We start from the raw sequence: 25,440 nt of genomic DNA, 5'->3' as shown, positions 1-25,440 counted from the left end.
CTCAAGAATGAAATTGTCATTAGCATGCAGACTTAAAAAAATAATATCTTTCATTGACTGATTTATTAGGCTGACAAACCATTTATTTTGCTTTACAAAGATTTGGTGTGGTGGTTTATGCTAACACCTTTTAACTGTATTATCAGATGCCATCAGTTACTCTGTTTCTCCAGTGAGCAGTAACTCATTATGGAGATTTGGCATCAGCATAACTCTTCAGTGCTTTGTTCACTTTTGTTGTCTGTTTCACATTCCAACTATATTTTAAGGGTGTGAAGTTTAGCAAAATTCATATTTCTCAAATCAGAAAGTGAAGAGTTAAAAAAGTTGCTTAATATAACTTTGGCCATACAAACCGAACTTGACACCAGCCTCCAGGAGTTATTCACTCACTCTGTGTGTGTGTATTAAGCATAATTTCTGGCATGTTGAAAGCACATCTCAGAGGCTTTGGCAGAGATCAAGTTGTGATACAAGATAATCTAAAAAGAAGGATTTTAATGCACTTAAAATGGTCTTTAAAAAAAAAAATCAAATCTAAAATGCATTTTAAAAAAATCTATTCTATATAGTTGGTATTCTGGTAGAAATTACTATAATGTTTAGATGGATGTTTTTTAAAGAAGTGAAGAGCAGAGGCACAGTCAGCCATAGAATGCCATACTTGGGTGATAAATACACATAAAACAGTAGTTTGTAGATATAGACCCTTTAGGGGATAATCCAGATAAACAGCACTCTGATTGGTGAGTTCTGTACTTCCACTGACAATTAAAACATCATTAAAAAAATTTAAAAGTAATAAATTAGTTGAGTTGTATTATCCTCAACCTCAGTAAAATAGCTAACTCTGTATTTACAAGGAAACTCAAATATATGCCTAAAGCTGAACATATGCTGCCATTCTTTGCACAAACTCAGCTGTATTTTTTCACATTTCTGGAAATTGTGCATTTCTGCCATATATAAGTGTATATTAGAGCAGAGGTGCCTGAGTCACAGCAATGAGGAACTAAAAATAATCATTAGTAAAATTAGTTCATTAGTAAAAACTGAAGAACCATGGGTTGACTTTGTAGACTGCAAAGGTAACAACAGGTATGAAATGTGATTGTCAGTTCCTTCTGGCACAGAACACTGTATGTAGTGACACTGCAGAGCAAGCAGGGCGTTCACTCGTGCTGAAGGAGTAGCGGATCATACAAGAGACAAGGCTCTTTAAAGGTACCCAATACCTTATGGTCTGCCCTAACTGCATGCATTGCTCAAAACAAAACTCTTTGTACATTCCATTTCAGTTACTTTCATACATGACAAGCCTTAGTCAGCTGCTGAGAATGAGCACTTAATCTGCTTTTTGGTTTAAACACGGTCCTATATTTTGCAAGTTTCTTTTCATTAGAGATGAGCAGAGGAAAAACAAGTAAATGCAACTATCTTATGCAAAGAAGTTAAAAATAAAGTTACTGATGAGAGGGCACAGCTACATATGGGCATGTACTTGCATTTACTAAAATTGGATAAATCACTGAATATTTCAAGTTGGAAGAACACCATCAAGTTTAACTCCCTGCTCCTAACAGGTTTACCTAAAAATTAAATCATATGACTAAATGCTTTGTCCAGATGGTTCTTGAACTCTGACAGGCTTGATGCCAGGACCACTTCCTAGGGGAGTGTGTTACACTGCCCAAACACCCTCTCAGTAAAGAAATTTACTTCTGTTTTAACTTTCCCTGTGACAAAAGGAATGGTTGTGGGTCATCTTTTAACTGTACTCCTTCACTTGATCTCTTTTTGTTCACTAATATTCTAAAACTATGAAAGAAAAAAAATGCACAAAATATCCAGCCAACTTTAAGGCAAATATGATATGCATCCTCTTGAATATTCAAACTGAAAGTCTAATTTTGCAAGTTGCAGTGTGTGTGTAGTAAGAATAAAATCTTACTGAATATTCTCCATGGGCTAAGCAATCAAGGGGAAAACATGCCAGACAAAACATAGAGATTATAGAATGTGCTGTCAGTCCTGGTAGGCACAGTGATCTTCCTTCTTCATCCCTGCCTTCTCTCTGGTGTTGTGATTATTAATCCCATTTTTCTGGCTGCTTGAGGAAATTCCCTTTTTCACTCATGTGTCTCCTGTTTTTTTGGTCATTATGACACCACCTGTGCCCTTGCTTTAGATGATGAGTATTAGTCATGTACACTATTTTTTTCCCCCCTAAACTTGCTTGTCTTTGTTAAGCAGTCAAACCTCACATTTCAAGAGGCCTGTGAGATTTTGGATTTTGATGTTTTTTAAAAAGAGTAATATGTATAGATCCATCTGAATTCCAGCCAAAGAAGTTACTAGACATGGAAGTTTTTCTTCAGGCAAGCACATTATCAATACAGGTGTTCCAAGGAAAATTTCTCTGACTTTCAGAAAACTATTTAAGTGTCGTGAGTTCCGGATTTTTCACTCAACTAAAACATTTCATTGAAATCTCCAGATTTCAGTGGAAACCAGTGTTAAAAGTAGTGAGAAGCAGGAGGAAAATGATGCTGATGAAATCCCAGAGTGTGCTGATCAGACTGAACAATACACAGAGAGATCAAGGTATCCCAGCGCTCTGGCTAGTAGCTAAAAGAATTGCTGGGTTTCCAAGCAGGAACTCAAACCATAAAGGAATCTACCCTGTAATGCATGATAGAATATATTGCTTTTATCTCCTCACAGATTACCTCCTTTCACCCCGTTACACAACCTCTGTTTAACACTTCCCCCCTTTCTGGTTTTAGCAAACCTAAACATAAAATCTGGTGTTTAATTATATCTTTTTCACAGGCCAGTTGTTTCCTTGGTCATCGTCCAAAAGGTTGTCTCTAGCTAAGACTGTAGGTCAACAAGGAGGTGACTCTGAAGTAAAAATACCTTTCCAGAAGGAACAAAACAAGGAAAATTTATTTTTGTGTCACACATTTTCAGGTGTGCTCTTGTCTTTTTAATAACAATTTGTTATGAAATAAAAGAGCCAAAGCATACCATACGAGTATTTAAAAAAAAACCCCAGGCTATATTTTAGGTCACATTGCAGTTTCCATACACCCCTTTGTATCTTGCACTCTGCAGTGAACTTTCTGCTCATCATGAACCTACAGACAGTGTTCTAAATGGACAGACTGGATATCAGTGCACTTTTCTTGGGTCTGCCCATACAGCCACCCCTTTAAGCAGCTGTGTGAACACCCCCCTTATAAAGCAGCAGCACAGCAAATACTTCCATTTAGCTCACTGCCCGTTGCAACTGTCTTTGCCTTAAGATTGTCATGGAATGTAGCAGCTACATTGAGGACAAACTAAACACACATGCAGAAGGTTTACTTTTGTAGCCCAGATCTAGCAAACTTTGCTGGCAAACTGCAGACCTCTTTCTGTAATTATTGGCCAGATTTTCTATTTCTAATGTTGACAGGGAGGTTACAGATCTGACAGTAACTGATGGCCTTTGTTCTTTCCTGTACAGGTGACCTCACTGACAGAGGTACCAACACTAATAACACCTTTGCATATGAAAGGAGCTTAAATGATGTCAAATTTGTGCACATAACAGCCAGAATATTGAAGGGAAACACCATGAGAACATAGACCATTGATGAGTCAGGGTTTTCACAGGGCAACTTGAAATGCAATGTACGCCACTGTCCTCATGTGATCTGACTACAGCCTTTTATCTTAAATATTCTTTCTGTATGTACATTTCTCAGAAAGCAGGATAACAGAAAGTTTCCCATTACTCAAAAGTCCATGGAAATTTAAGCTGGAAAGGGGAAGGAAGGTATACATGTGAGCTTTCCAAAATTCATGGACCTCATGGATTTCCATGCACCTCATGGCTGCAGCTAAAGGGGATAAGACAAGAGGCATTTGATTTGAGTCACTTCCAAGTTTTAGGCCACTCCAGCCTGTATTTGTTGCTGGTTTGAGTTTCACAGCAGGATAAGCACTGCAAGAAAGTTCATTCTTCCTCAATATTACTTACCTGTTATTTTCTAAGAAATTATTTCTTGTTTATGGTGTTACCAAACATAAAATGTTGCAGCTGGAGTAAGGTAACTCGGCTTGTTCTGAAGCAGTTGTTTCAATAGCAGCAATGAGAGAAGCAAAAAGAAATTGCACTCAAAGTACAGACAGATGAAAGGCTGTCAAGGAGATGTAAAAATGGATGTAAGTGTAAGGAAGATCCATGAATATCCTTAAAAATCAAATGAAAATGCAAAATCTGATAAGGAGAGAAATTTGATTTAACAATAAAATTAAATCCATTTGTCAATAACATATTCCATGACTTGAGTTCAGCTGGAAATTAACAAAAGGTTTCTGTCGGTAGCTAAGAGAATATTCTGCATGCTGGGTTAGCTTTTTCTTATGCGCATTTAACAAATATTCAAATAATGAATCTTTCAATTGTTAGTTCAATTTGACTGAGGGAGTGTGGGTGGTTTGCATAACAATGGTTAGACCTAAGAGTGTTTCAAAACTATTGCAAGAAACATTAAACATGATGTTCTAAAGCATAACATATCGGGTGTATTAAATTAGAGGTTTGCATTTGGGTTTTTCAGCACCAACACGTATAATTTTTAAATATAGGTAGATTATTAAATTATTCTTCCCAAGGAAGGACAGGTATAGAATGTAGCCTAATTCTGTGGCACTCTGCAGGTGAGGAGTATCTGGTTGTTAAGTAGTGACTGCATGATTCTCTTTCCTGAGTAGTTCCTGACTCCTTGTGTGAGCAGTCCAGAACCTCAGGCTCCAGCAGGCTCTTGGGTGCCACAGTGTTGACACACTGAAGCTGGGCTGCCAAAATTTACTTTGTTTCCTATCAAAGCTCTGGGGCAGACTGAAAGCACACGAAAATAGAGGTGGTCCTTTGGTCTTAGAGGCTGACGTGGACAGACCTGTCTGTGGAAACACACTGAGCTGAAAGCTGCCCACAGAGGGACCCTCCCTGTCCAGTCTCAATGACCACAGGTCTTTAATTGCAGCTCCACTTCTTATCCCACTAAAGGTAGCAGGAGTAGGAAGGTTCTCACTCAGATTCAACAAATATTTATATACACTTGGTAATTTCATAATACCCTATTCTGCTTAACAAGATGTTCTTCAGTTGCTGAAAGTCACATGAGTTCGTATGGGAAGAGTTTATTTTTATAAGTTGAGCTTTTGCAACCATTAGCTGCATATAATGTTCTGATCTTTGGGGAAGAAAAATGCTTATAAAGGACACCATGGGTAAGTGATAATCATATCATCAAACACCATCATTTGGGATAAAGATAAAATTGGAATACAAACAAAAATTACCTTTCTATCTGAAGAGAAAGTCCAAATGAATTTCTGAGATGGTGGCATTGTTGTGTAGTGAAAGTAAATTCACCGTCTGTACCTAAACTTGTGTTCAAAGTCCCACAGAACTGAAAAGTTTGATTCAAAGCCTGTTGAATTAATCCAAGTCTTCCCCTTCGCTATCTTGATTCTGAAAAAAGAAAAGGGTCAGTGTTGTATGAAAATGAATGCTGGTCTCTGAAAACCTGTCCGGAAAATAGAATTATTTATGTTGAACTGTCTGATGAAGTGGCATTAGAATTGCAAAAATGTCTGAGATTGTTACAGCTGTTGTCCTTTAATGTTAAGAAACCACAATGTCCAGTATATGTTTTGTCCAGTCAGTGAACACCTTGCAGCTGATCTACTGCATTTGTTAGATCAGTTGTTGCCAACTAAGAACAGCAAGGGTATTTCCCTACCAATTTACTTTAAAGACAGCATGACAACCTTATATTTCCAGTCAGCAGTTCTCCTTCATTTTTTTTCACTGTTTTGTATGCAATTAATATTTGCTATGTCCTGAAATTCAGTAATTCCTACAGATTTAAAGCCTTTTTTAGGGAATGAAAGGTGAAAATAGAATCTTCTCATTGTAGTGCTTAAATTTGATATATTTTACATGATACATTGTACCAGATTCTGTAATATTAACTTTATGAAAATTGAACATCTACTTAAACTAGTGTGATGTTTTTTCTATTTTGATATTGTGGGAAATTGCTTTTAGAAAATAAATTATAAAAACCCCACTGATTTTAGAAAAGACCTGAGGAAAGGCACAAGGCTTGGAAAAAAGAGAAGCATTTGGTTTTTAGCAAGATAAAACCTCATCTTCAGGGCTTTTAGGTGGGATTAACATTTTGTTATTGGTCAGAGTATTTTGTGATTGTTGCTTCACTCTTTTACTTGCTGCAGCTCCTGCTCATCCCTTGTTCTTTTTCTTTGCCTCTGTTATTTATACACAAGTCAGGGTTTCTGTCAGAAAGGGTTTTAGGTCACAAGTAGGGTGATTACCAACACTTTCACATTCTGTATGTATTGTCACTCAGAAGTCAACAGACAATATTTCCATTCTGATACAGGGAATGAAAAAGAAATGCACTTTAATGTCACTCTGGTTATATTAGTATTCAGTCCACAGTTTGTGAAAATTGTATGTTTAATGATTATATGAATACTAATTCTTCACATTGAATGTGGAAATGTCTAATTTTTAATAATGTCTAATTTTAAAATATGGGACAAAAGTGTATTTGGCTCTACATGATGTTCTGGAGAAGACTGAACACCCCACAGAGATAATGTCAGGTATGAAAAACTATTTTCCTATGTAAAAAGCAGGGTGTTCTCCAAATACAGCTTTAGTCCCAACACCACTTTCATTTCAAGGACTTCAGACTGGCACCAGCCTAATATTAACATCTTTGGCAAGTAGTGAGCACCTTTTTGCCAATTTTAAGCAAGACCTCTCTACATTTATCAGATATTTATGAGATGTTACATCTTCTAGAGTGAGACTGAAGAATAAACTGTTCTATAGGTATATTTTATTTTGCTGTAGAGATTGAGGAAGTTTTCTTAAGCAGTTACAGTCACTGTAGTGGTAAAATGTCTCAAATGCTTGTCTGTATTTCCTTGAAAGTCAACATGGTCCTTTTCTTTAGTATTTCACTGTATTGTACTTCACCTATGAATATTTGCTACAGTTAGTGGTCTGTCAACAATTTTGTTGACTGATAGTTCATTCCAATTTTTCTCATAAGGTAATCTGATAGTAGGCTCAGACATTGTTAAAATAACATGAACAGCAATTGACAGTGTAGGACAATCAAATAATGAGAGTTTAATTTCAAATTTGTTCTAGCATCACCATTCTCTGGTATATGAGGAAATTGTAAAGAGTTTTAGATTTGAGAAACTACTGAGGACATTTGCTTAAGATGGATTGCTACTCTTGTGAGTTAGTTCAGGTGTAATTTCTGTAGTACCAGAAGCACTGAGCCTTTGCCACAGAATCGCACTGAATCTGATAAAATCAATCCATGTGGATTTCAACACACTCATTAGCTAGTCACTTCAGCCAGCTGCTGTAAACATGGCAAAGTAATTACACAAGGTGGAGCTGCAGGTTACAGGTCCAGAGAAAACAGTGCTGGTAATTGCTGTCTAATCCTCAGCACACAGACATCAAGAGGTTGTATGTGTGAACAGTAATTTTCTCTAAAAGTGAAAATGTAGAAATCAGATTAATTTTTCAATGCTGACAAATGAAAATATAAACTGATATCAAATAGACTTGAAACAATTGGTTGGTTATAAATTAGGTTAGTTAACATAACAGTATTTGCAAAATACTATCCAAATGGTTCTTTTTACATCTTTTTCTGTGATGTGCTTCTGCAGCATGATAAAAAACTGACCATCTCAGGGATTAGTTTACTCTGCAGTATTTATTTCTGTAGTGCATGTAGAGACAGCTTATACATGACAGCATGTAGAGACAAACAGGAGTTAGTTTTGGCACACAAGAAACTCATGCAAACAAAGATTCCTGGAACTAGAAAGAAAGCTTCCAGTAAAACAGAGATTGAACTCTCAAAAGTTCAAATAATACCCAAACTAAACATTACCAATCTTCAGAGATTACATGTTATTCTCTTTACTTTTTGTTTTTCAAGTGCAGTGGTAGCAGAGTGTTCGGAATCATACTTTTGTCCTCTGGATGTTTGTAATACATTTCCTGATACCACTTTTGCTTCAGCAGACACTTAGTTTGGCTTTCTGTGGGGATTTTTAGAAATACTACATCTCCTCTCCATTGAGGCAATTTAGTTTTGTTATAAGTGCCTCCCTTAGATCTACTGTGAAAAGACAGCCTTCCTAAGGCTGCTTAGGAGTCCTAAAATTGGCATAGAAGGTGCTGAATTTGCCTTATGTTTAACTAGGGACTCTCTGTGTACTGATTATTACAGAGATTTATTTTCTCCACAAAAAACATAAAAAAGTAGGTGTAACACCTACGAAAAGTAGGTGCTAGCATTGCCTTTACTGTATATTCCTTTCCTGCTTGAAATCATTTTGTTTATCCAAGGATGACTAAATAAATTACTTATCTTCAGGAGATGAAAGAGGAAGAGGTAGCAAAAAGGGGATAAAAATATCACCAAAAATATCAAAACAGGCAAAACATGAAGCCTGAATTACTGCATTTCATTATGTCAGGAAATACGAGAAAGCAGACAAGAACATGTGTATTTTTGCATGCAGAATTTATGCTAAAAGTAATGAGTAACCTTTAATTTCTGAAAAAAACCAACCAAACTGATACTACTATTCATCTAAGGAATTGGGATGTATTAAAAGATGTCAATGAGCTGCAGGGAATGGAATAACTAAGCCATTTAGACTTGGCCTCTTGGGCATCTACTGATGTTCCACTGCACTCTCTCTGCAGTGTAATCAGGTAACTCCCAGACAGGTGGGAATGTAGTATCAATGCTGAGTAACATTTCTCTAAAGGCATTATTGGTCAGCTAGAAGTGTAATATTCTTGGGCAAGTAGTCACAGAGGTAATATTTTATTTTTTAATTAGACTCCCACAAAGTTGTCTCTTTGAAAATCAAATTTTTCTGTAGTTTGATGCTCTCTGGCTCCAATAAAGACAAACAGCAGAGCATCAAAACATCCAGACTTGGTAACCTGATTTTGGATTTATCATTCCCTTGTATGCAGGGTAAGGGCTTCAAGTACAGTTTGGTAGAACTGCAAATGAGGTGCAAATAATTTCAAGGAAAGAAATTAATTTGATCAACAAGTTGTTAGAAGAGCTGAATTTCTTCTTCAGCAAAGAAGCAGCTCCTTTTTCTTACTGACTTAATTATTGTTAACTAAATGTGGGAAGCTCTGGCTGATGCCCAGTAAGTTCAATGAGAGACATCGAAAATCCACAACATTTTGGATCAGGCACATTATTTTGATGGCTTCAAGGAACAGGAATCCAAAATAACTGTAATGGGGTAGAACTGATAAAATGAAATCTTGATCTCACTAAATTCAATGGGAATTCTACTGTTCACTTAGAAGAGGCTGAAATGGTTCATAGTATATGACCTTATTTCAATTCAGCTAAAGTATGATTGGGTGGGCTGGCTGTGGAAATCACAACAACAACAACAACAACAACAACAATAATTCAAGAGCTGAGTTTTCCTATCATCAAGCTATTAAAAAAATGATAAGATTTTGCAAAAAGACCAAGAAATAAACAAACAATTCTAATTCCTCAAAAATTAGAAAAAACCAGCCTGACAGTCCCAAATTTTTGTATTTTAATCCATCTTGTCAGATACAAGGAGTAAAACCGAGCCTTTTGGATTTACAGACACCAAGCAACTTCACAGGCATGAGCACCAGAAAAAATATGTTTCTACCAATGATAGGCTCATGCATAATGGTTCAATACAGATTGAACTCATCTGTACAGATATTTAATCTGCTGAGGACAGTGGTGTAAGAGTCCTCTTACAAGGGAACCGTATCCCTGGCTCAGTGTAATTTTTGCTTTCCTGGCCCTTATGAGCTTAATTCCTGAAGTCAAGGTTATGTGTTTCTGGGATATATCCACAAAAGGGAGCTAGAGAAAATAAAATGTACACAGGTGATTAGGAATAATAAAAATAAAGAATTAAAAATCCATCTCCATTTTGCTTTTAAAATTACATGTAACTTATGTGAATATTGATATTAAAATAGCTTATTTTTCCATGCTTCAGTCCTTTTACAATATCCTTTATTATTTCATATTAAAACTAGAAAAGGCTTTAGCTGAGAAACTTCCTTGTCTGAGACCAAGAGAAAGCTTCATTAGCATAATTACTTACAGTCCTTCTGTTAGTATTTTCATGGACAAAAATATAATTATCCTTTTACTGAAAAGGAAAACCAAAAAAACCAAACAAAAAATAAAAACAAAAAACAAAGCCCCCAGAAATCCCAGAACCAAAAAAAAAACCCAACAGTGAAACTGTGAACATAGTGAAATAATGGAAGATCTGGATTACAACTCCAGTGAAAAATGTGGGATGAACTGGATAGGAATATAAATATCAGTTCTGACTGAAGCATGAAACTTAGGCAAACAACAGGGAAAAACCCCCACCCTTTTTAGAACATTTTGATATGTGTGAAAACTACAAATGCTAGAACTGTGAAAAGGAAACTGGGAATTTGATCCATATGTTCTGGAAATGCCACTACCCACAGCTAAATTATATTTGGAGAACAGAGCAGAGAACAGAAGAACTGCTAGCACTGTTACAAACACAGGGTCTCCCTGGTGGTGCAAAGGTCTTCCCATGGCAGATATTAATGAAGGACTCTTACCATCTGGATACCATACATGAAGAAATAATCATTAGTATGTTCTAGATTAATTACTGAGGAATACAATATGACTTATTTATTATTTATATGCTTCTCTGAGGAGAAATCATCCTGCTAGCTCCAAGGGGAAAAAGCACTGTTTGGGGTGGTTCACACATTGGGGTTTTTTTGGGTTTTTTTATAGGTGAATGTAATTTAAAGGCCTGAACTGATCTAAGGAATTCTGCTGTCTCAAAGGAGATCACATTTAAGCTTTGGAAGCTCTTTGTTCTGGTATATATTTACACAGTGAAACATTTTTGTAATCTGATATTTCAACAATTTTGAAATAGCAGGATGACCTGTGGAGAGATTCTGTTAGAGCTTCTCAAAACCAAAAGAGCATCATGCTGATTCCAAGAAAAATAATTACCACTTAACTTGGGCTGCCATTTACTGCTTCTCAGTAATGTGTGACTGAAAGGGCTGAACTCCACCTGGTCTGCTGTTACAGACCCAGACAAGCCCCGTTCTTCTGCTCTGTACTTTTAGTGATCAGAACCTTACCAATTGCCACCTTCCACTTCCTACATGAAGGCTGACCCTGGATGCTCTTTCCTCTGATAATTCAGTAGTCTGCAGTTCTCACATTCAGTTTATTCTAGACAGTCAGTACCCATTTGTACCAACAGAAACCTCCCAATATGCAACATGTGCTCTCGTAACTGGTTCACATCAGTAACTTTCACTGCAGAAAGGGACAGAGACCAACATAGAGATAGACTTAAAGAAAGATGTATGTGCAGTTTTCTTGGCCACAGCAGCAAACCCACCCTGAAAAAGTTTAAACATATCTATAAAAAATGTTGAATGGTGGCAGCTCTATACCATCTGTTTTGTTCTGGTTTAGAAAGGAATTGCATCAATCCATGATGTTCTATATGCCACCTCTCCTTCACAACAGCCATTAAGCAGAACCTATCAACAGTTGTGCCTATCATATTAGAATAATCAAAAATATGTTTATTTTATTACAAATGACATTTTAAAATTGTAACAATATAGCACTTCTGGTTTGATACTAATTTTTACTTTTCTTTTAAAAAAATGTCTTTGCTAAGCAACTTATGAATTCTGAAAATAGTTCTCTGCACATATAATCATCAAGCTTGAACAGTTTTTATTTTTCATGTCTTTATTCATTCTTTTTTACGTAGTATTTGTGGAATTCAGCATCTGGAACGAGCAGGAAACAGGTTGACTCTCTTTGACTCCCTTTATTTCTGCATAGTGACATTTTCCACTGTGGGCTTTGGGGATGTTACACCCAAGATATGGCCTTCAAAGCTGCTTGTTGTCATTATGATCTGTGTTGCTCTTGTGGTGTTGCCCATACAGGTAAATGTGGATTTTTTTTTTCTCTTTAGAATTGTTTTTGAAACAAAGGAACAATAATTGAAATAATTTATTGTTACTATTATTATTGCACAGAAAATGTCAGAAAAAAGAACCATCTGTCTCTCCTATTGTGGTTTAGTTTTCCTTTTTCCTGTGTATTCTCCTATACTGTAGATTTATACTGTAGATTTATAAAAAACAGAACACTGATAGTAGTTTTCAAGTGCTGATAAAAGTTTCCTGTGCCAGTCATGTACCACAGAGGCCTTCTGTTATCTAGAGATACAGGTTTGTTATTAATGGAGCAATTACAAAAAAAACCCCACAACAGTAGCCAGCACTTTCTTTATGAATACAGCTTTTCCTTTGCAGGCTCTCCCTGTTTCTAATCTTGGTTCTCTCCACTTCCTCTCTTACTCTTACAGCTCAGTGCTAACTTGAAAAAAATTTCATTAAATCTGCAACTCAAGCAAATTGGGCTCACAGCTGTGTATGGAACACATGCACACAGAGCCAGCAGCACAGTTAGGAATTTTTCATGCCTGCCTAAGTTTAGGACTTCTAACAGTTTCAACAGGGAAAGAACAATTTATGAAAATCCAAGTATTTCAAGGAGTCAGTCAGCTTTATTAAATTTGTCCCGAGTGTTTTCCAGCTCATTAGGTGAGGCTGGATGACAAAAACCCCAAGGTTGCATGGGAAACCCTGCCAAGATGCTCACTGTTCCTCACGTGGTGATTACCCAGCCCTTGTGCCAGAAAAAGAGGATGTGGGGAGACACTCTGCATTTTTATCAGAGCTTACAGTAGACCTGCTAGACCATGAAGCTCCAAAGTTTCTCACACAGCCATAGTTTCCAGACTCTGCTTCTTTGGCAGAGAACTAAAGCTCAGTGTGGGCAGACAACACACAAGCCTTGGGAGGGTGGAAGCTTAAGCTTTTAGCATTCATTTTCTTGAAGTTATTTAACACTCTAATTAAATATTAAATGTATGTATTCATAGCAGTATGCACTAAAACAATTATATTCTCACTCATTGAAAAATTAGTAAAAATTCTATTGATTTCTAGTAAAATTCTACTGAAAACTAAAATGTGCTGTGTTTAAGAAATTTGGAATTTCCTAGGAGATAGAAATTTCATCCTTAAGGTAGTTCTGATACATATTTCAGGCCCACAAATTCCACCGGAGCAGGAAATAACCTAGAATCTACTGGAATTTTCACATAAATTTACTTATTATTAGCTGCTTTATTTTATACCTTCATAGTGATAGTGGGGCTTCATATAGTTTTCCATACACATAATGGAGTGGGAGGCAGTCTCTCCTGAGCTTTTGCCCTGCAGTGAAATGAAATCAGTTGCTACTCATGATCCAGCCTCTCCATCAGTGGAATGTGGATGAGAAAAAGATGCTATCACACAGCCATACAGTCAAATTGAGCTCAGTATTAAACATGTTACTTACAAGAAGCTTTGAACTGGTATTTCTATGTTTCTTTACAGACTGTTACAGTATCCTCATAGGTCTGGAGGATTCAGAGTAGTAATATTTGCTATTAACCTGTATATTGTTCAGCTGACAAAGGCAAACTTGCTGTATTAGCAGCTGCTGTGTATTTAGGTTGTATCTAAAATTATAAGGCAGATAAGAGAGTTTACAGAACATCACCCTCTGAACATTATAAAATCTCTGTGAAGAGTTACTGCCCAAATTAAGAAAAAATGGTGCCTCTCTCCAAGTATATTCACAGCATGTGTGTGAAAACTTAACATTTCATACGATGAAAGCAATTATGTCACAGTACTAGAAAAAGAGAGCTCGGGCATAAAATTCTTAAAGGAATAAGGTACCAGCCTTCATACTTTTCTAAGCATCTGTGATTTAGTATATTCTCATGGTATTTTAATGAATTTTCACTGCTGTTTGTGTGTGTTAGATTATGGCACTATTGCTGTGGTTTGTGATCACCTAATTAGACAATGCTTTACAAAGAAAAAGATACTGTGGGCTAAAGGCAGCTTTTCCTAGAGGCATGAGATGAATGATGCAACATTGCCAAATCATTATAGAGTTGTAGCGCTCACTACTGGTCTCTGTTTCACTGACAGTCAGCATCTCTTGCAGTTTGAACAGCTGGCATATTTGTGGATGGAGAGGCAAAAGTCTGGAGGAAATTACAGTCGATACAGAGCTCAGACAGAAAAACATGTTGTGCTGTGTGTGAGCTCTCTGAAGATTGACTTACTCATGGATTTCTTAAATGAATTCTATGCCCACCCCAGACTGCAGGTACTGAGAATGAAAAAAAAAAAAAAAAAAAAAAGAAAAAGAAGCACAAAACACTGTTTGTTGTTTTGTTTTGGTTTTTTCGTTTTTGTTTTTTTTTAAAGAAAAGTTTCTGAAAGTGTTTTTCATTCATAAACCAGATTTTGGGAATAGATAGGTGAACTGGGGGTTTGTACCTGCAATGAGAAGCTGAAATACAGAGTTTGGAGGCATTTTAAACTGAGGTATTAAGGTGAATTGACTAAGTAGGTAGAATTAATGTCTTGTTGAATTATGCTAGTCTTTTTAGAAACAGATATTTCCGTGCAAATTCCTTAGATTCTACCCTAAAACAGAAAATAAATGAATGCTTTATTTTTATATATTTCCAATTTATTTTTCCCATTGTTTTGTGACTGGATACAAAAATCCTCACAAGTAAAAACATCCATTGGTTTTCACATTTTGCTTTGTTTTTTGCCAGTGTTAGGAATCACAGAATGGATCAGGTTGGAAAAGGATCATCTGGTCCAACCCCCCTGCTGAAGCAGGGTCATCCTAGAGCAAATTGCACAGGATTGCAAAGATTAGATCCTCTTAGAATTGTGGAAATTAAGAAATAAATACATGTACTTTAAAGGACAAAGACCTTGACAGAATATACATATTTTGTTAGTGTACACATATTCCCTAGGTAATGCAAACTTGTCATATGCCTTATTAGGAACATCTAGAAGCTTATTTCCATGAGAATCAATTTGGATTTATTATCATTGCCTTTGCTATAGACTCTCCCTTTTAGTAAACTTTCTCTATGTCTTTTACTAAGTTACTTGTGGTATCATGCTCCATTAACTACTGCAAGAATTACAAAAACACAACCCTTAAAGGGCTGAGCAGCAATTTGCCAAATCCCAAATCCCAAATATTCCCCAAAACAATTAGCTAGTAAGAGGCATAAGCAATTGCACAAAGAAATCCAGTTCTTTATAGATACAAACACAAATTGAAACACAACATTTAGTTAACTAAGTTGAAGAATGAGTCAGGCTCTGTGATACACTAGAGACAAAGAAGAGAAGCCCTAACATTACACAGGTAACTTAAAAGGGCTTATATACATTCCCTTCATAGCTGAAATTGAGTTGGACTCAATGATCTTGGAGATCTTTTCCAACCTTAATGATTCTATGCACTGAGAAGCTGAAGGATAACCTGGTGCGCTGCATCTAATGTGATTTTGCTTTCTGCAAAAATCTGTGTTGCAGAAAGGAAGATCTCTATGACCAGCCTGGCCTAAGCTCTCACTCTCCTCTTCCATATTCCATTTATCCCAGCTTTTCACTGATGCACTTACGGATCCTTCAAAACATTCTTACTTCTCCTTTTCCAAGTAGCACAGGAAGCAGTTTGAATTGGCCCATGAATGTGAAGGAAAAAAATTTGAGGAAATAAACTCTGTCTATCAGAGTCTTATCTGAGACATTTTTGACATCCCAAGTCACTGTCAACTCATTCTCCAGCAACAATAACCATGACTATTTCCCCTTTTTTTCTATTTTGACAGGACTTTTATGTGGTTATTTTGTGTCCTACGGAGATGGATGCTCAGGTCCGAAGGGTGTTACAAATCCCAATGTGGTCCCAAAGAGTTATCTACCTGCAAGGCTCAGCACTAAAAGATCAAGACCTGTTGAGAGCTAAGTAGGCAAATATTGACCATTCTTTTTTACTTTTTTATTCACTCATACTGTTTGATCAATAAGTTTAGCAAGCAACAAAAGCTGTGCTTGAAGGAAACTCATGTTAATTTGGAAGGTGAAGCAAAGCTCTTTGATAGAATTTGTTTTTCTTAATATCTGAAATTTTGAACCCATTGTACAGTTCTGTTTTCTTAAGTTCAGCCTGGTAACATTAAGCAACTATTTTGCTGTACATATGTGAACTCCTCAGGGCCCTCCTCTTACCACATACTTCTACCACTTCTAGGAGATGCTCCCTGCTAATTATGAATGAATGACATTTATCAAAACACATCAGTCAAGCACAGTTCCTCACACACTCCTCCACCCAATCAGTTGAGCTGCAAAAGATTTCACAGTGGAATTTATGTAGAAGGATGATCTCTTTAAAGTCTCCAAAGAGAGGGAAAGGATTCTTAGCAAATAAACTATTTAACTCATCTGCATTGCTCTGTGTTGGAGATTACTAAAATTAAGCCGATACCTGTCTGGCTATTTGTGTCATTCTTTATCTGAGGGGAGTTATTTCCAAGAATCTAACTTGTGAGAAGCTCCATGAGCAGTGTTATCTTCTCAGGCTTCTGCCATGGAAAAAATAACTAGTTCTATAGCTGTTTGAAAAGGCAAGAAAGCTTTTTTAAGGATTAGAAATTTCTTATGGAGAGATCCTTTTTTCTTTCTTTTTTTTTTTTCCTTTTTGCATTCTTGCTGATTTCAAGAAGGAATTCATGTGTGGATTTAGCTGACATTTGTTCTACACATCATAAGAATTAAAACTAGGCTGTTCCCTAAATATAATCTTGAATTTCACTTATAATAACCTGGAGGAAGTCAGCTGTGGAACTGTGGTTTTTCCTGCAGAACATGTAATTGAATATACCTGTCACAGAATAATTTTCAGCCTCTCCTGAGGGAAGAAGCATAGTGGGAATTTAATAGAACATTTGATACGAAATATAACCCAATATTCAATATGTTTGGTGTATTTCCTTTTAATGAGAACATAATGTACTGAGGAGATAATAAGGCACATTATAAAATTATTCTAATAAATAAAGTAATGGTTACCAACAACAACAAAATAACCAAGAAAGGTCTCATTATCAAAATTTATCCATGTATTATATGTGAAACTAATGTCAAAATTACATGATAGAGATCACACCAAAAAGTAAAAGAATACCAAATTTGGATGATTGCATCAGTAGTGAATAGCCAATTAACAAAAGACTGCATTTTTGCAAAAAAAATCTCATCTAATTTAACTGAATTTTCTTTCCTATAACTTTGGTAAAGACCCTGTCTTCCCTGTGCTGCTCCCATGCTTAGCTGAAATTACTCAGCGAGCTCCCATGATTTCTTCCTAATCAGACATCATGAACTGGAAATTGTTCATTTAATACATATATACACAGAAAAGCCTATTATTTATCCTAAACACATTATTCTTGTGCATCTACCTAACTTTCTGCTCTCACTAGGCAAGACAAGTCTATTATCTGCCCCCTCTTGTTCATTCTTACCAGTAATAACTTGTGCATATTGCAGTCTTACACACCAGGCAGACTGGTGCTATTTATTCACCTTCTGTACTCATGGCAGATAAATACTTTACAAATTAAGTTTGAGGGCACTCTGCTTTTACTACTTTGGCACAGCTTTTACCAGGGTAAGAAATGAGAACAGGCTCAACTTTGTCTGTGTTCTGTTTCTCTGTTCAAGACTCTGACTGAGAGACACATGTCCAGTGAGTACCTGCTTGGGGTGTGACAGGTTTGTTTCCTCTCTTCCAGGATGGACAATGCTGAAGCCTGTTTCATCCTGAGCAGCCGCTGTGAGGTGGACAGGACAGCAGCTGTAAGTTGGGGAGGGAGAAATAAGAGGAATTACAGGTTTTACTGCCCTTACTCCCCCTCAATTATTTTTTATGCAACAAGGGCAGAAAGCATAAAAGTGCCCTCATAGTACCTTACAGATACATTGCTAATTGGTCGTTAATCTCTTCCAAGAATGGCATTCTGTCAATATTCAAAGTACCTGAACTGCTCTAGATATTCAATTTAATCACTTGTATTTATAAAATCACAAAAGAGACAGGTATCAACTGATTGGTATATTCAGAACTAATGAAGTAAAGCCCAAATTCAACTTTATAAGTAAGTTTGTGACTAATACAAGTAACCAATATATATGAGACTATTTGACCATTTTTCATATTGGCCAATTTTAAAAATTAAAAATTGCAAGGTTCTTTAAATAAGTTTCTATGGGTTTGCCCATTCTGGTAATTATTTGCAGTAAGGTAAGTTACTGTCCATGAAGGAACACTGCTAATAAAAACCTCTGTGCAGTGCATCTGTGATAAAAGAAACTGTGTGAGTATACATATATGTATAGAACTCTTCCAGCTAATAAAATTATGTACTGATTACAAATATCCAGAAAAAAAGTCCACTGAGGATGGATTTATGAACATAACTTAATAACTTCCACCATGTGCACTACAATAAATTATTGCAGTCTTGCCTCATTCAGTTCAATCTTGAACTCCAGAGGGGTTCAGTAGTAATCTGACTATCCCTGAAGATGCTTACAAATTGCCTAACAAGACAGAACCAGTATTTATAATTCAGGAATTATGTTTTAAGCAATCTCAACTAGAAATACTGTTTTGGTGCCACATTGTAAGAAATAGCAACCACAGAATCACAAGGTTGGAAGAGACCTTCAGGATCATCGAGTCCAACCCATTCCCTAACACCTCAACTAGACTATGGCACTGAGCATCACATCCAGTCTATTTTTAAACACATCCAGGGATGGTGACTCTACCACCCCCCCCAGGCAGGGGGTGGTAGACCATTCCAGTACTTTATCACCCTTTCTGTAAAAAACTTTTTCCTAATATCCATCCTAAATTTTCTTTGGTGCAGTTTAAAGCTGTGTCCTCTCATTCTGTCAATTGTTGCCTGGAGAAAGAGACCAACTCCCGCCTGACTGCAACCACCTTTCAGAAAGTTGTAGAGAGTGGTAAGGTCACCTCTGAGTCTGCTTTTCTCCAGGTTAAACAACCCCAGCTCCCTCAGCCGTTCCTCGCAGGGTTTGTGTTCCCAGCCCCTCACCAGCCTCGTTGTCCTCTCTGGACGCGCTCAAGCGTCTCAACGTCCTTCCCAAACTGAGGGCCCAGAACTGGACACAGCACTCAGGTGTGGCCTCACCAGTGCTGAGTACAGGGGAAGAATGAGCTCCCTGCTCCTGCTGGCCACACTATTCCTGATCCAGGCCAGGATGCCCTTGGCCTTCTTGGCCCTCAGGGCACACTGCTGGCTCATGTCCAGCTGCTGTCACCAGCACCCCCAGGTCCCTTTCTGCCTGGGCCCTGTCCAGCCACACCATCCCCAGCCTGTAGCACTGCTGGGGTTGTTGTGGCCAAATCACAGGACTTGGCACTTGGACCTATTAAACTTTATCTTATTGGACTCTGCCCATCCATCCAACCATTCCAGGTCTCTCTGCAGAGCCCTCCTAACCTCCAACAGATCAACACATGCTCCCAGCTTAGTGTCCTCCGCAAATTTACTAATGAAGGACTCAATACTCTCATCCATGTCATCAATAAAAATATTGAACAGGACCACTTGTGACTGGCTGCCAGTTGGATGCAGCCCCACTCACCACCACTCTCTGGGCCCGGCCATCCAGCCAGTTCCTAACCCAGCAAAGTGTGCTCCTGTCCAAGCCATGGGCTGCCAGCTTTTCCAGGAGTTTACTGTGGGAGAGTGTCAAAGGCCTTGCTGAAGTCCAAATAGACAACATCCACAGCCTTTCCAGCGTCCACCAGGCAGGTCACCTGGTCATAAAAGGAGATCAGGTTGGTCGAACATGACCTATCCCTCTTAAACCCATGCTGGCTGGGTCTGATATCCTGGCCATCCTGTACATCCTGCATGATGACACTCAGTATAAACTGCTGGATACTGAGGTCAGGCTAACTGCCCTATAATTTCCAGGATCCTCCTTCCCACCCTTTTTGTGAATGGGTGTCACATTGTCCAGCTTCCAGTCATCTGGAACCTCACCAGTGAGCCAGGACTGCAGGTAAATGATGGAGAGAGGCTTCACAAGTGCAGCTGCCAGTTCCCTCATCACCCTGGGATGGATCCCATCTGGTCCCATAGATTTATAAACATCCAAGTGGCTCAGCAGTTCTCTGACTGCCTCCTCTTGGATAACGGGGGGACCATTCTGCTCCCTGCCACCATCTACCAAGCCAGCAGGACAGTTATCTTGAGGGCAAGTTGCTTTCCTACTAAAGACTGATGCAAAGAAGGCATTAAGCACTTCTGCCTTCTCCTCATCTGCAGTTACTAAGTTCCCTTCTGCATCCAGTACATAACCAAGGTTGGTCTTACCCTTCCTTTTACCATTAATATATTTGTAAAAACATTTTTTATTATCCTTTATAAAAGTTGCCAAATTAAGCTTGAACTGAGCTTTGGCCTTCCTAGTTTTTTTCCTACATGCCCTAGCAACCCCCTTAAATACTTCTTGAGAGACCTGACCCTCCTTCCAAAGGTGATACATCCTCTTTTTATTCCTAAGTTCCTTCGAAACCTCATTGCTCATCCAGGCTGGATGTTTGCCTCATCGACTCATCTTTTGGCACACAGGGACAGTCTGTTCCTGTGCCCTCAAGATCTCTGTTTTGAAGCATGGCCACCTTTCCTGGACTCCTTTGCTTTTAAGGGCTGCTTCCCAAGGAACTCTCTGAAAAAGCTTCCTAAATAGGCCAAAGTCTGCCCTCTGGAAGTCTAATGTTAAAGTCTTATTGATGTAACTCCTGAATTCACCAAGTATCAAGAACTCTATCGTTTCATGATCACTATGCCCCAAGCAGCCTCCAACCACCGCATCTCCATTTGTAAACAACAGATCTAACATAGCCGCTCTCCCCTGGTGGGCTCACTCACCAGCTATGACAAAAAGTTATCCTTCACACAGTCTAAAAACTCCCTAGCCTGCCTCTTTTCTGCTCTATTAAGTTCCCAGCAGATGTCTGGCAGGTTGAAGTCACCTACAAGAACAAGGGCTGGTGATCCTGAAACATTCTCCAGCTGTTTATAGAATAAGTTGTCCATTACCTCTTCCTGGATGGGTGGACAATAACAAACTCCCTAGTGGGATGTCAGCCTTGTTGGTCTTCCCCTTAATTCTTACCCATAGCCATTCAACTTCATTGTCATTAGTTTCAATACCCATGGCATCAAAAATCTCCCTAATATAAAGAGCCACCCCTCTATCTCTTCTCTTTCTCCTATCTCTTCTGAAGAGCTTCTACCCATCCATTGCAGCACTCCAGTTATGAGTTGTCTCCCATGTTTCTGTGAAGGCAACTACATCATAGCTTTTCTGCTCTACCATGGCTTCCAGCTCATCTTGTTTGTTACCTATGCTGTGTGCATTAGTGTACATGCACTTCAGAATTAATTTTCTGAATGAAAACAGATACAGTAAAAAAATGGGGAATGAAAGCTTTGTATTATATCTGTAGCATTACTTAATATATTCTCTATCACTTATTACTTCATCTGCGATCAGAACTTAGTTAAAAGATGTTAGCTGAAGATCCTGTTCTGGACCCATCCCTTTCAGAAAGTCACTGAGCTCCCTGAGAAATAAACCTGTGCTCCTACTATAGCATTTAAACTTACTAAGCTAAGGATCTTGAATTTGATTCATCAGCAATGTCCTGAAAATACAGCAGTGAAATCCACTGAACTGGCATTAAGTAATCCCAGAGCAGTCAAGCAAGGCAGACCTACTGCTTAGAAGTGTCAGAGAGTCTGGAGTATTCAAAGGTAAGAACAAGCAAGAGTTCTTGCAAATACCTGGAAAAATACCTGTAACTTCTAGGAGACTGAAAAAATCCAAAATAGCACAAGTGTCTTATCTAAATCAGCCATGAATTCAGAATAAATCAGCTACAACATCTCATTTCACAAAATGTACTTGAGAGTTGCACAGTGGTTACAAATGATAAATCCCATAAAATCAGAGCATGTGATTTACACTGCACTGGGAAGGTTTATGTAGCATTAAGGACAGCAACACCACCAGTCAACTGTTCATCTCTGCTCATAACTGCTTCAGAATTTATGCAAAGAAAAGATAATTTTCAGCTCTGCTGGACTGTGCTGCAGGGCAGGCAGTTGACTCTGCATGGAGCTCCCCGAGTTCCTATTCATTGTAGCCAGCATGGTGCAGGTTTGGCTCTGGAACCATGGCCTACTGCAGCTCTTCCTTTCTGCTCTCAGGAAACATCAAAGTGGTACCTGGCACACTTCAGCTGCCACTACAGACTTTTATCAAATCTCATTTCTTTTTGTACCTGGAGCACACAAACAGGCACATCTCACCAATGACACTCTCCTGGTACCTTCCCTTGGGCCACAATATCTCAGGGTCAGTGGGATCTCAAGTTTTTAAACAAGGTGTCATCTCTCTGCCTTGTTTTCTCCCTTGCTGTCAGATTGCCTTTTCACAGGGAATGCACTTATTTATACTGCAAGTAGAAAATTCTTAATTTTTTAAAAAGCTATTTTATATTACTGCCCCCTAGAGCTGTGAAATGAAATATATTGAATTTCCTACACTGCTCCAGCCTCATGTTAATATACATAAGGTTCATTTGTCACTGGGCTGAAGGAAGTTCAGCTGTCATCTCAGTATCCATCTTTATAAGTACCACTGATTTTCCACCCTGCTGTTGATGAGAAGATGACAAACTGCTAAAAGAGCCTTGGATCCTCTCCTATGTATGACAGCTGTCAAAATAAAAGGAAGAGATTCCTGGCCAGAACAGGTGTTGTTACTCGAATGATTTTTTAAAGCCCATGAGTGGTTTTACCCCCCCAGCTACAGTTCTCAAGCAGAGGGTTTACTCATTTGCCATGGGTACCCCTGGCTGTTCATTGCTTGCTATTTTGTTAGTCAGTAACTTCTAGTGACAACAATTCTGCTGTTGCTGACAGCATTCTTCTGAGGCTTTCTGAAAATTCAGAGACAGTCCAATTCAAGCTTGCACCTTTTTTTCCCCCTTTCATTAATCAAATTGTGTGACTCTGCTGTACTGGTAAGCTAAATTACACTGCCTTAATGGCATCACAATATGGATGCAAACATAGCAGGATATAACTAATTTATCAAGTTATGTGTGGCAATAAAGAGATTCAGTTAACAGAACTACTTTAAAATACATATTAAATGCATTTCCTCGAGTTCTTATGATTTAAATACACTTTAAAACTTCCAGCTTTTCATACATGAACTTAAATATCACCTCTATATTAATCACCATTTGTATCTGTGGTAATTTTTTGATCACTGACTGTAGTTCATTGTGTGGAGATCAGATGGAAGAAAATATATTTTTTCTCTCACCTTCCAAAGAAACATATATTTAATAATGGGAATAGAAGCATAATTTTATTTCAGTTACCTCTGTTTGTTGTGTGTACATATATACCATATATTGGGAGAAGGATGAACGTTTTTTAAAGCGATTGCAATATAGCATAGAAATTGCCACATTTTTAAAACAGAGAGCCAAAATACTGTATGAAGACACTGAATCTAAGAAATCAATTAAGGTGCCTACCTGTGTTTTTCTTTCCCTGCCCTGGAGTGATTCTTCAGAGTGGAAGTCAGGAAGATAACTGAGCAAAAAACATAGGAACCAAATAACCAACTTTTGTACACAAACACATGGATATACTAAGTGGGAAGAGAAAAAAAGAAGCAATAAGGCAAATTTATTAGATTAACTTAGGTTAGATTCATGCATCCAATGAGTTGATCTTATGATCTTTAGGGCATTTCAGTACCCATTTTATATATATGTATCTTTTACATATTTGTGGACTGCTGATTCAAAGAAGAACTAGAAAATGGAAACCAAGCCATATTTTGCAGTGTTAAAACTGCCAATGTGCCAAATAATCAAGACAATTTTAGAGTCCTTTTTATAATATTAAAAAATACCTCATGTTGAGATTCATACTTTTACAACTCTCACTTACATGAGTCTAGGTTTGTTCAAGTTTTCAACAAAATAGTGTAATTTGAATAATTTTATAATGAGGTCTTCATTCTTTAACAATCATTGCACATTCTGACAAAACCAAGCTTTTTAGACAAAATAATAATTTAAAAAATCCAAGAAAATATCTAACATACAGATAACTGTATTTCTAGGCATATAACATGTCTGTGATGGCCATATAGCACATTACCAGTAATTTGCTGCTTCTAAGCTGTGTTGGCATGTCATTACCTTAAGACAAAAGAGCAAAAAACCCAGCACCACACACACACACAAAATCCTGAGGAGGGTAATTTGCCATATGTTATAGAAAAGTAAAAAAAATGTGGCTGCATACAAGGAAAACCAGGTTACACCCAAGCTCTTAAATCTCCTGACTGGGCACAGCAATCCTACATCTATAAAACTACTAATAAGGAAAATCTTCTTATAACTCCATTCTAGTTTTTCTTGTAGAAAAAATACTTGCTAACATCTCAATTGACAATAAAATATTATGGTTTGAAAATGTCAATTACACTCTGTTCCAGGCAGAGATTTTCCCTTGTGTTCATGAGTCTGAAACCTTTTCTTACTGCTGATGCTGGAAACATAATGAATCATTCTTTATATTTTATCTTTAAATACCACAAATTTCATGACTAGACAAGGCATTTCAATCCAGGCATGGGTTCCTACATAGAGCTCTGTAATGTTTCTTTTTGTTTTGAAATAAATAAAAACCAATGGATGATACACTGGAATTAGCCTTACTTCACAAAATTCAAAATATGAATGCATTATCACATACATGAATTTTATGGATAGTAGTATTCACCCTGCAGTTAACTCATTCTTGTCATGTGGTAACAAGAACAAAAACTAACAGCCTGAAAATCTTTTGGAATCTGTGGTTAATAGCTGGCTAAAACCTGACATCAGTTGTGAAAATGTTTTAGTTCCACAGAAATTCAGATCTTCTTTTAATTAAACTGATATTTTTAGAATTTCCCACAATTTTAAACTCTCAGTTCCTGAAGTCATCATTTAATGGCATTTTAATTATGAGTCTCTTTGGAAGGACATCTATGCTATATAATTCTTGATTAATTGCACATGACTAATCACTGCTATCTAAGTTTTCACACAATCATTCCACATCGAAATGCGACCCCTTTCCAAATGACACAATCATTAGCATTTGCAGAAA

At 37.5% G+C, this 25,440-nt stretch overlaps 1 protein-coding gene across 4 annotated transcripts in view; it reads left to right on the top strand.

Annotated features, from left to right (window-relative positions):
• Positions 1-25,440, top strand: part of KCNT2 (potassium sodium-activated channel subfamily T member 2) — a 121,652-nt gene that overhangs the window by 51,884 nt on the left and 44,328 nt on the right. For all 4 annotated transcript variants that reach the window (XM_058842289.1, XM_058842290.1, XM_058842288.1 and 1 more), the window contains exons 10-13: positions 11,959-12,139; positions 14,268-14,432; positions 15,976-16,112; positions 17,944-18,007. In XM_058842289.1, coding sequence (XP_058698272.1) covers positions 11,959-12,139; positions 14,268-14,432; positions 15,976-16,112; positions 17,944-18,007 — 547 coding nt within the window. The remainder of the gene's footprint in view (positions 1-11,958; positions 12,140-14,267; positions 14,433-15,975; positions 16,113-17,943; positions 18,008-25,440) is intronic.

This window comes from Poecile atricapillus, chromosome 7 (assembly GCF_030490865.1).
Source record: "Poecile atricapillus isolate bPoeAtr1 chromosome 7, bPoeAtr1.hap1, whole genome shotgun sequence".
Lineage (NCBI taxonomy): Eukaryota > Metazoa > Chordata > Aves > Passeriformes > Paridae > Poecile > Poecile atricapillus.
This window is presented reverse-complemented; position numbering and strand designations above follow the sequence as displayed.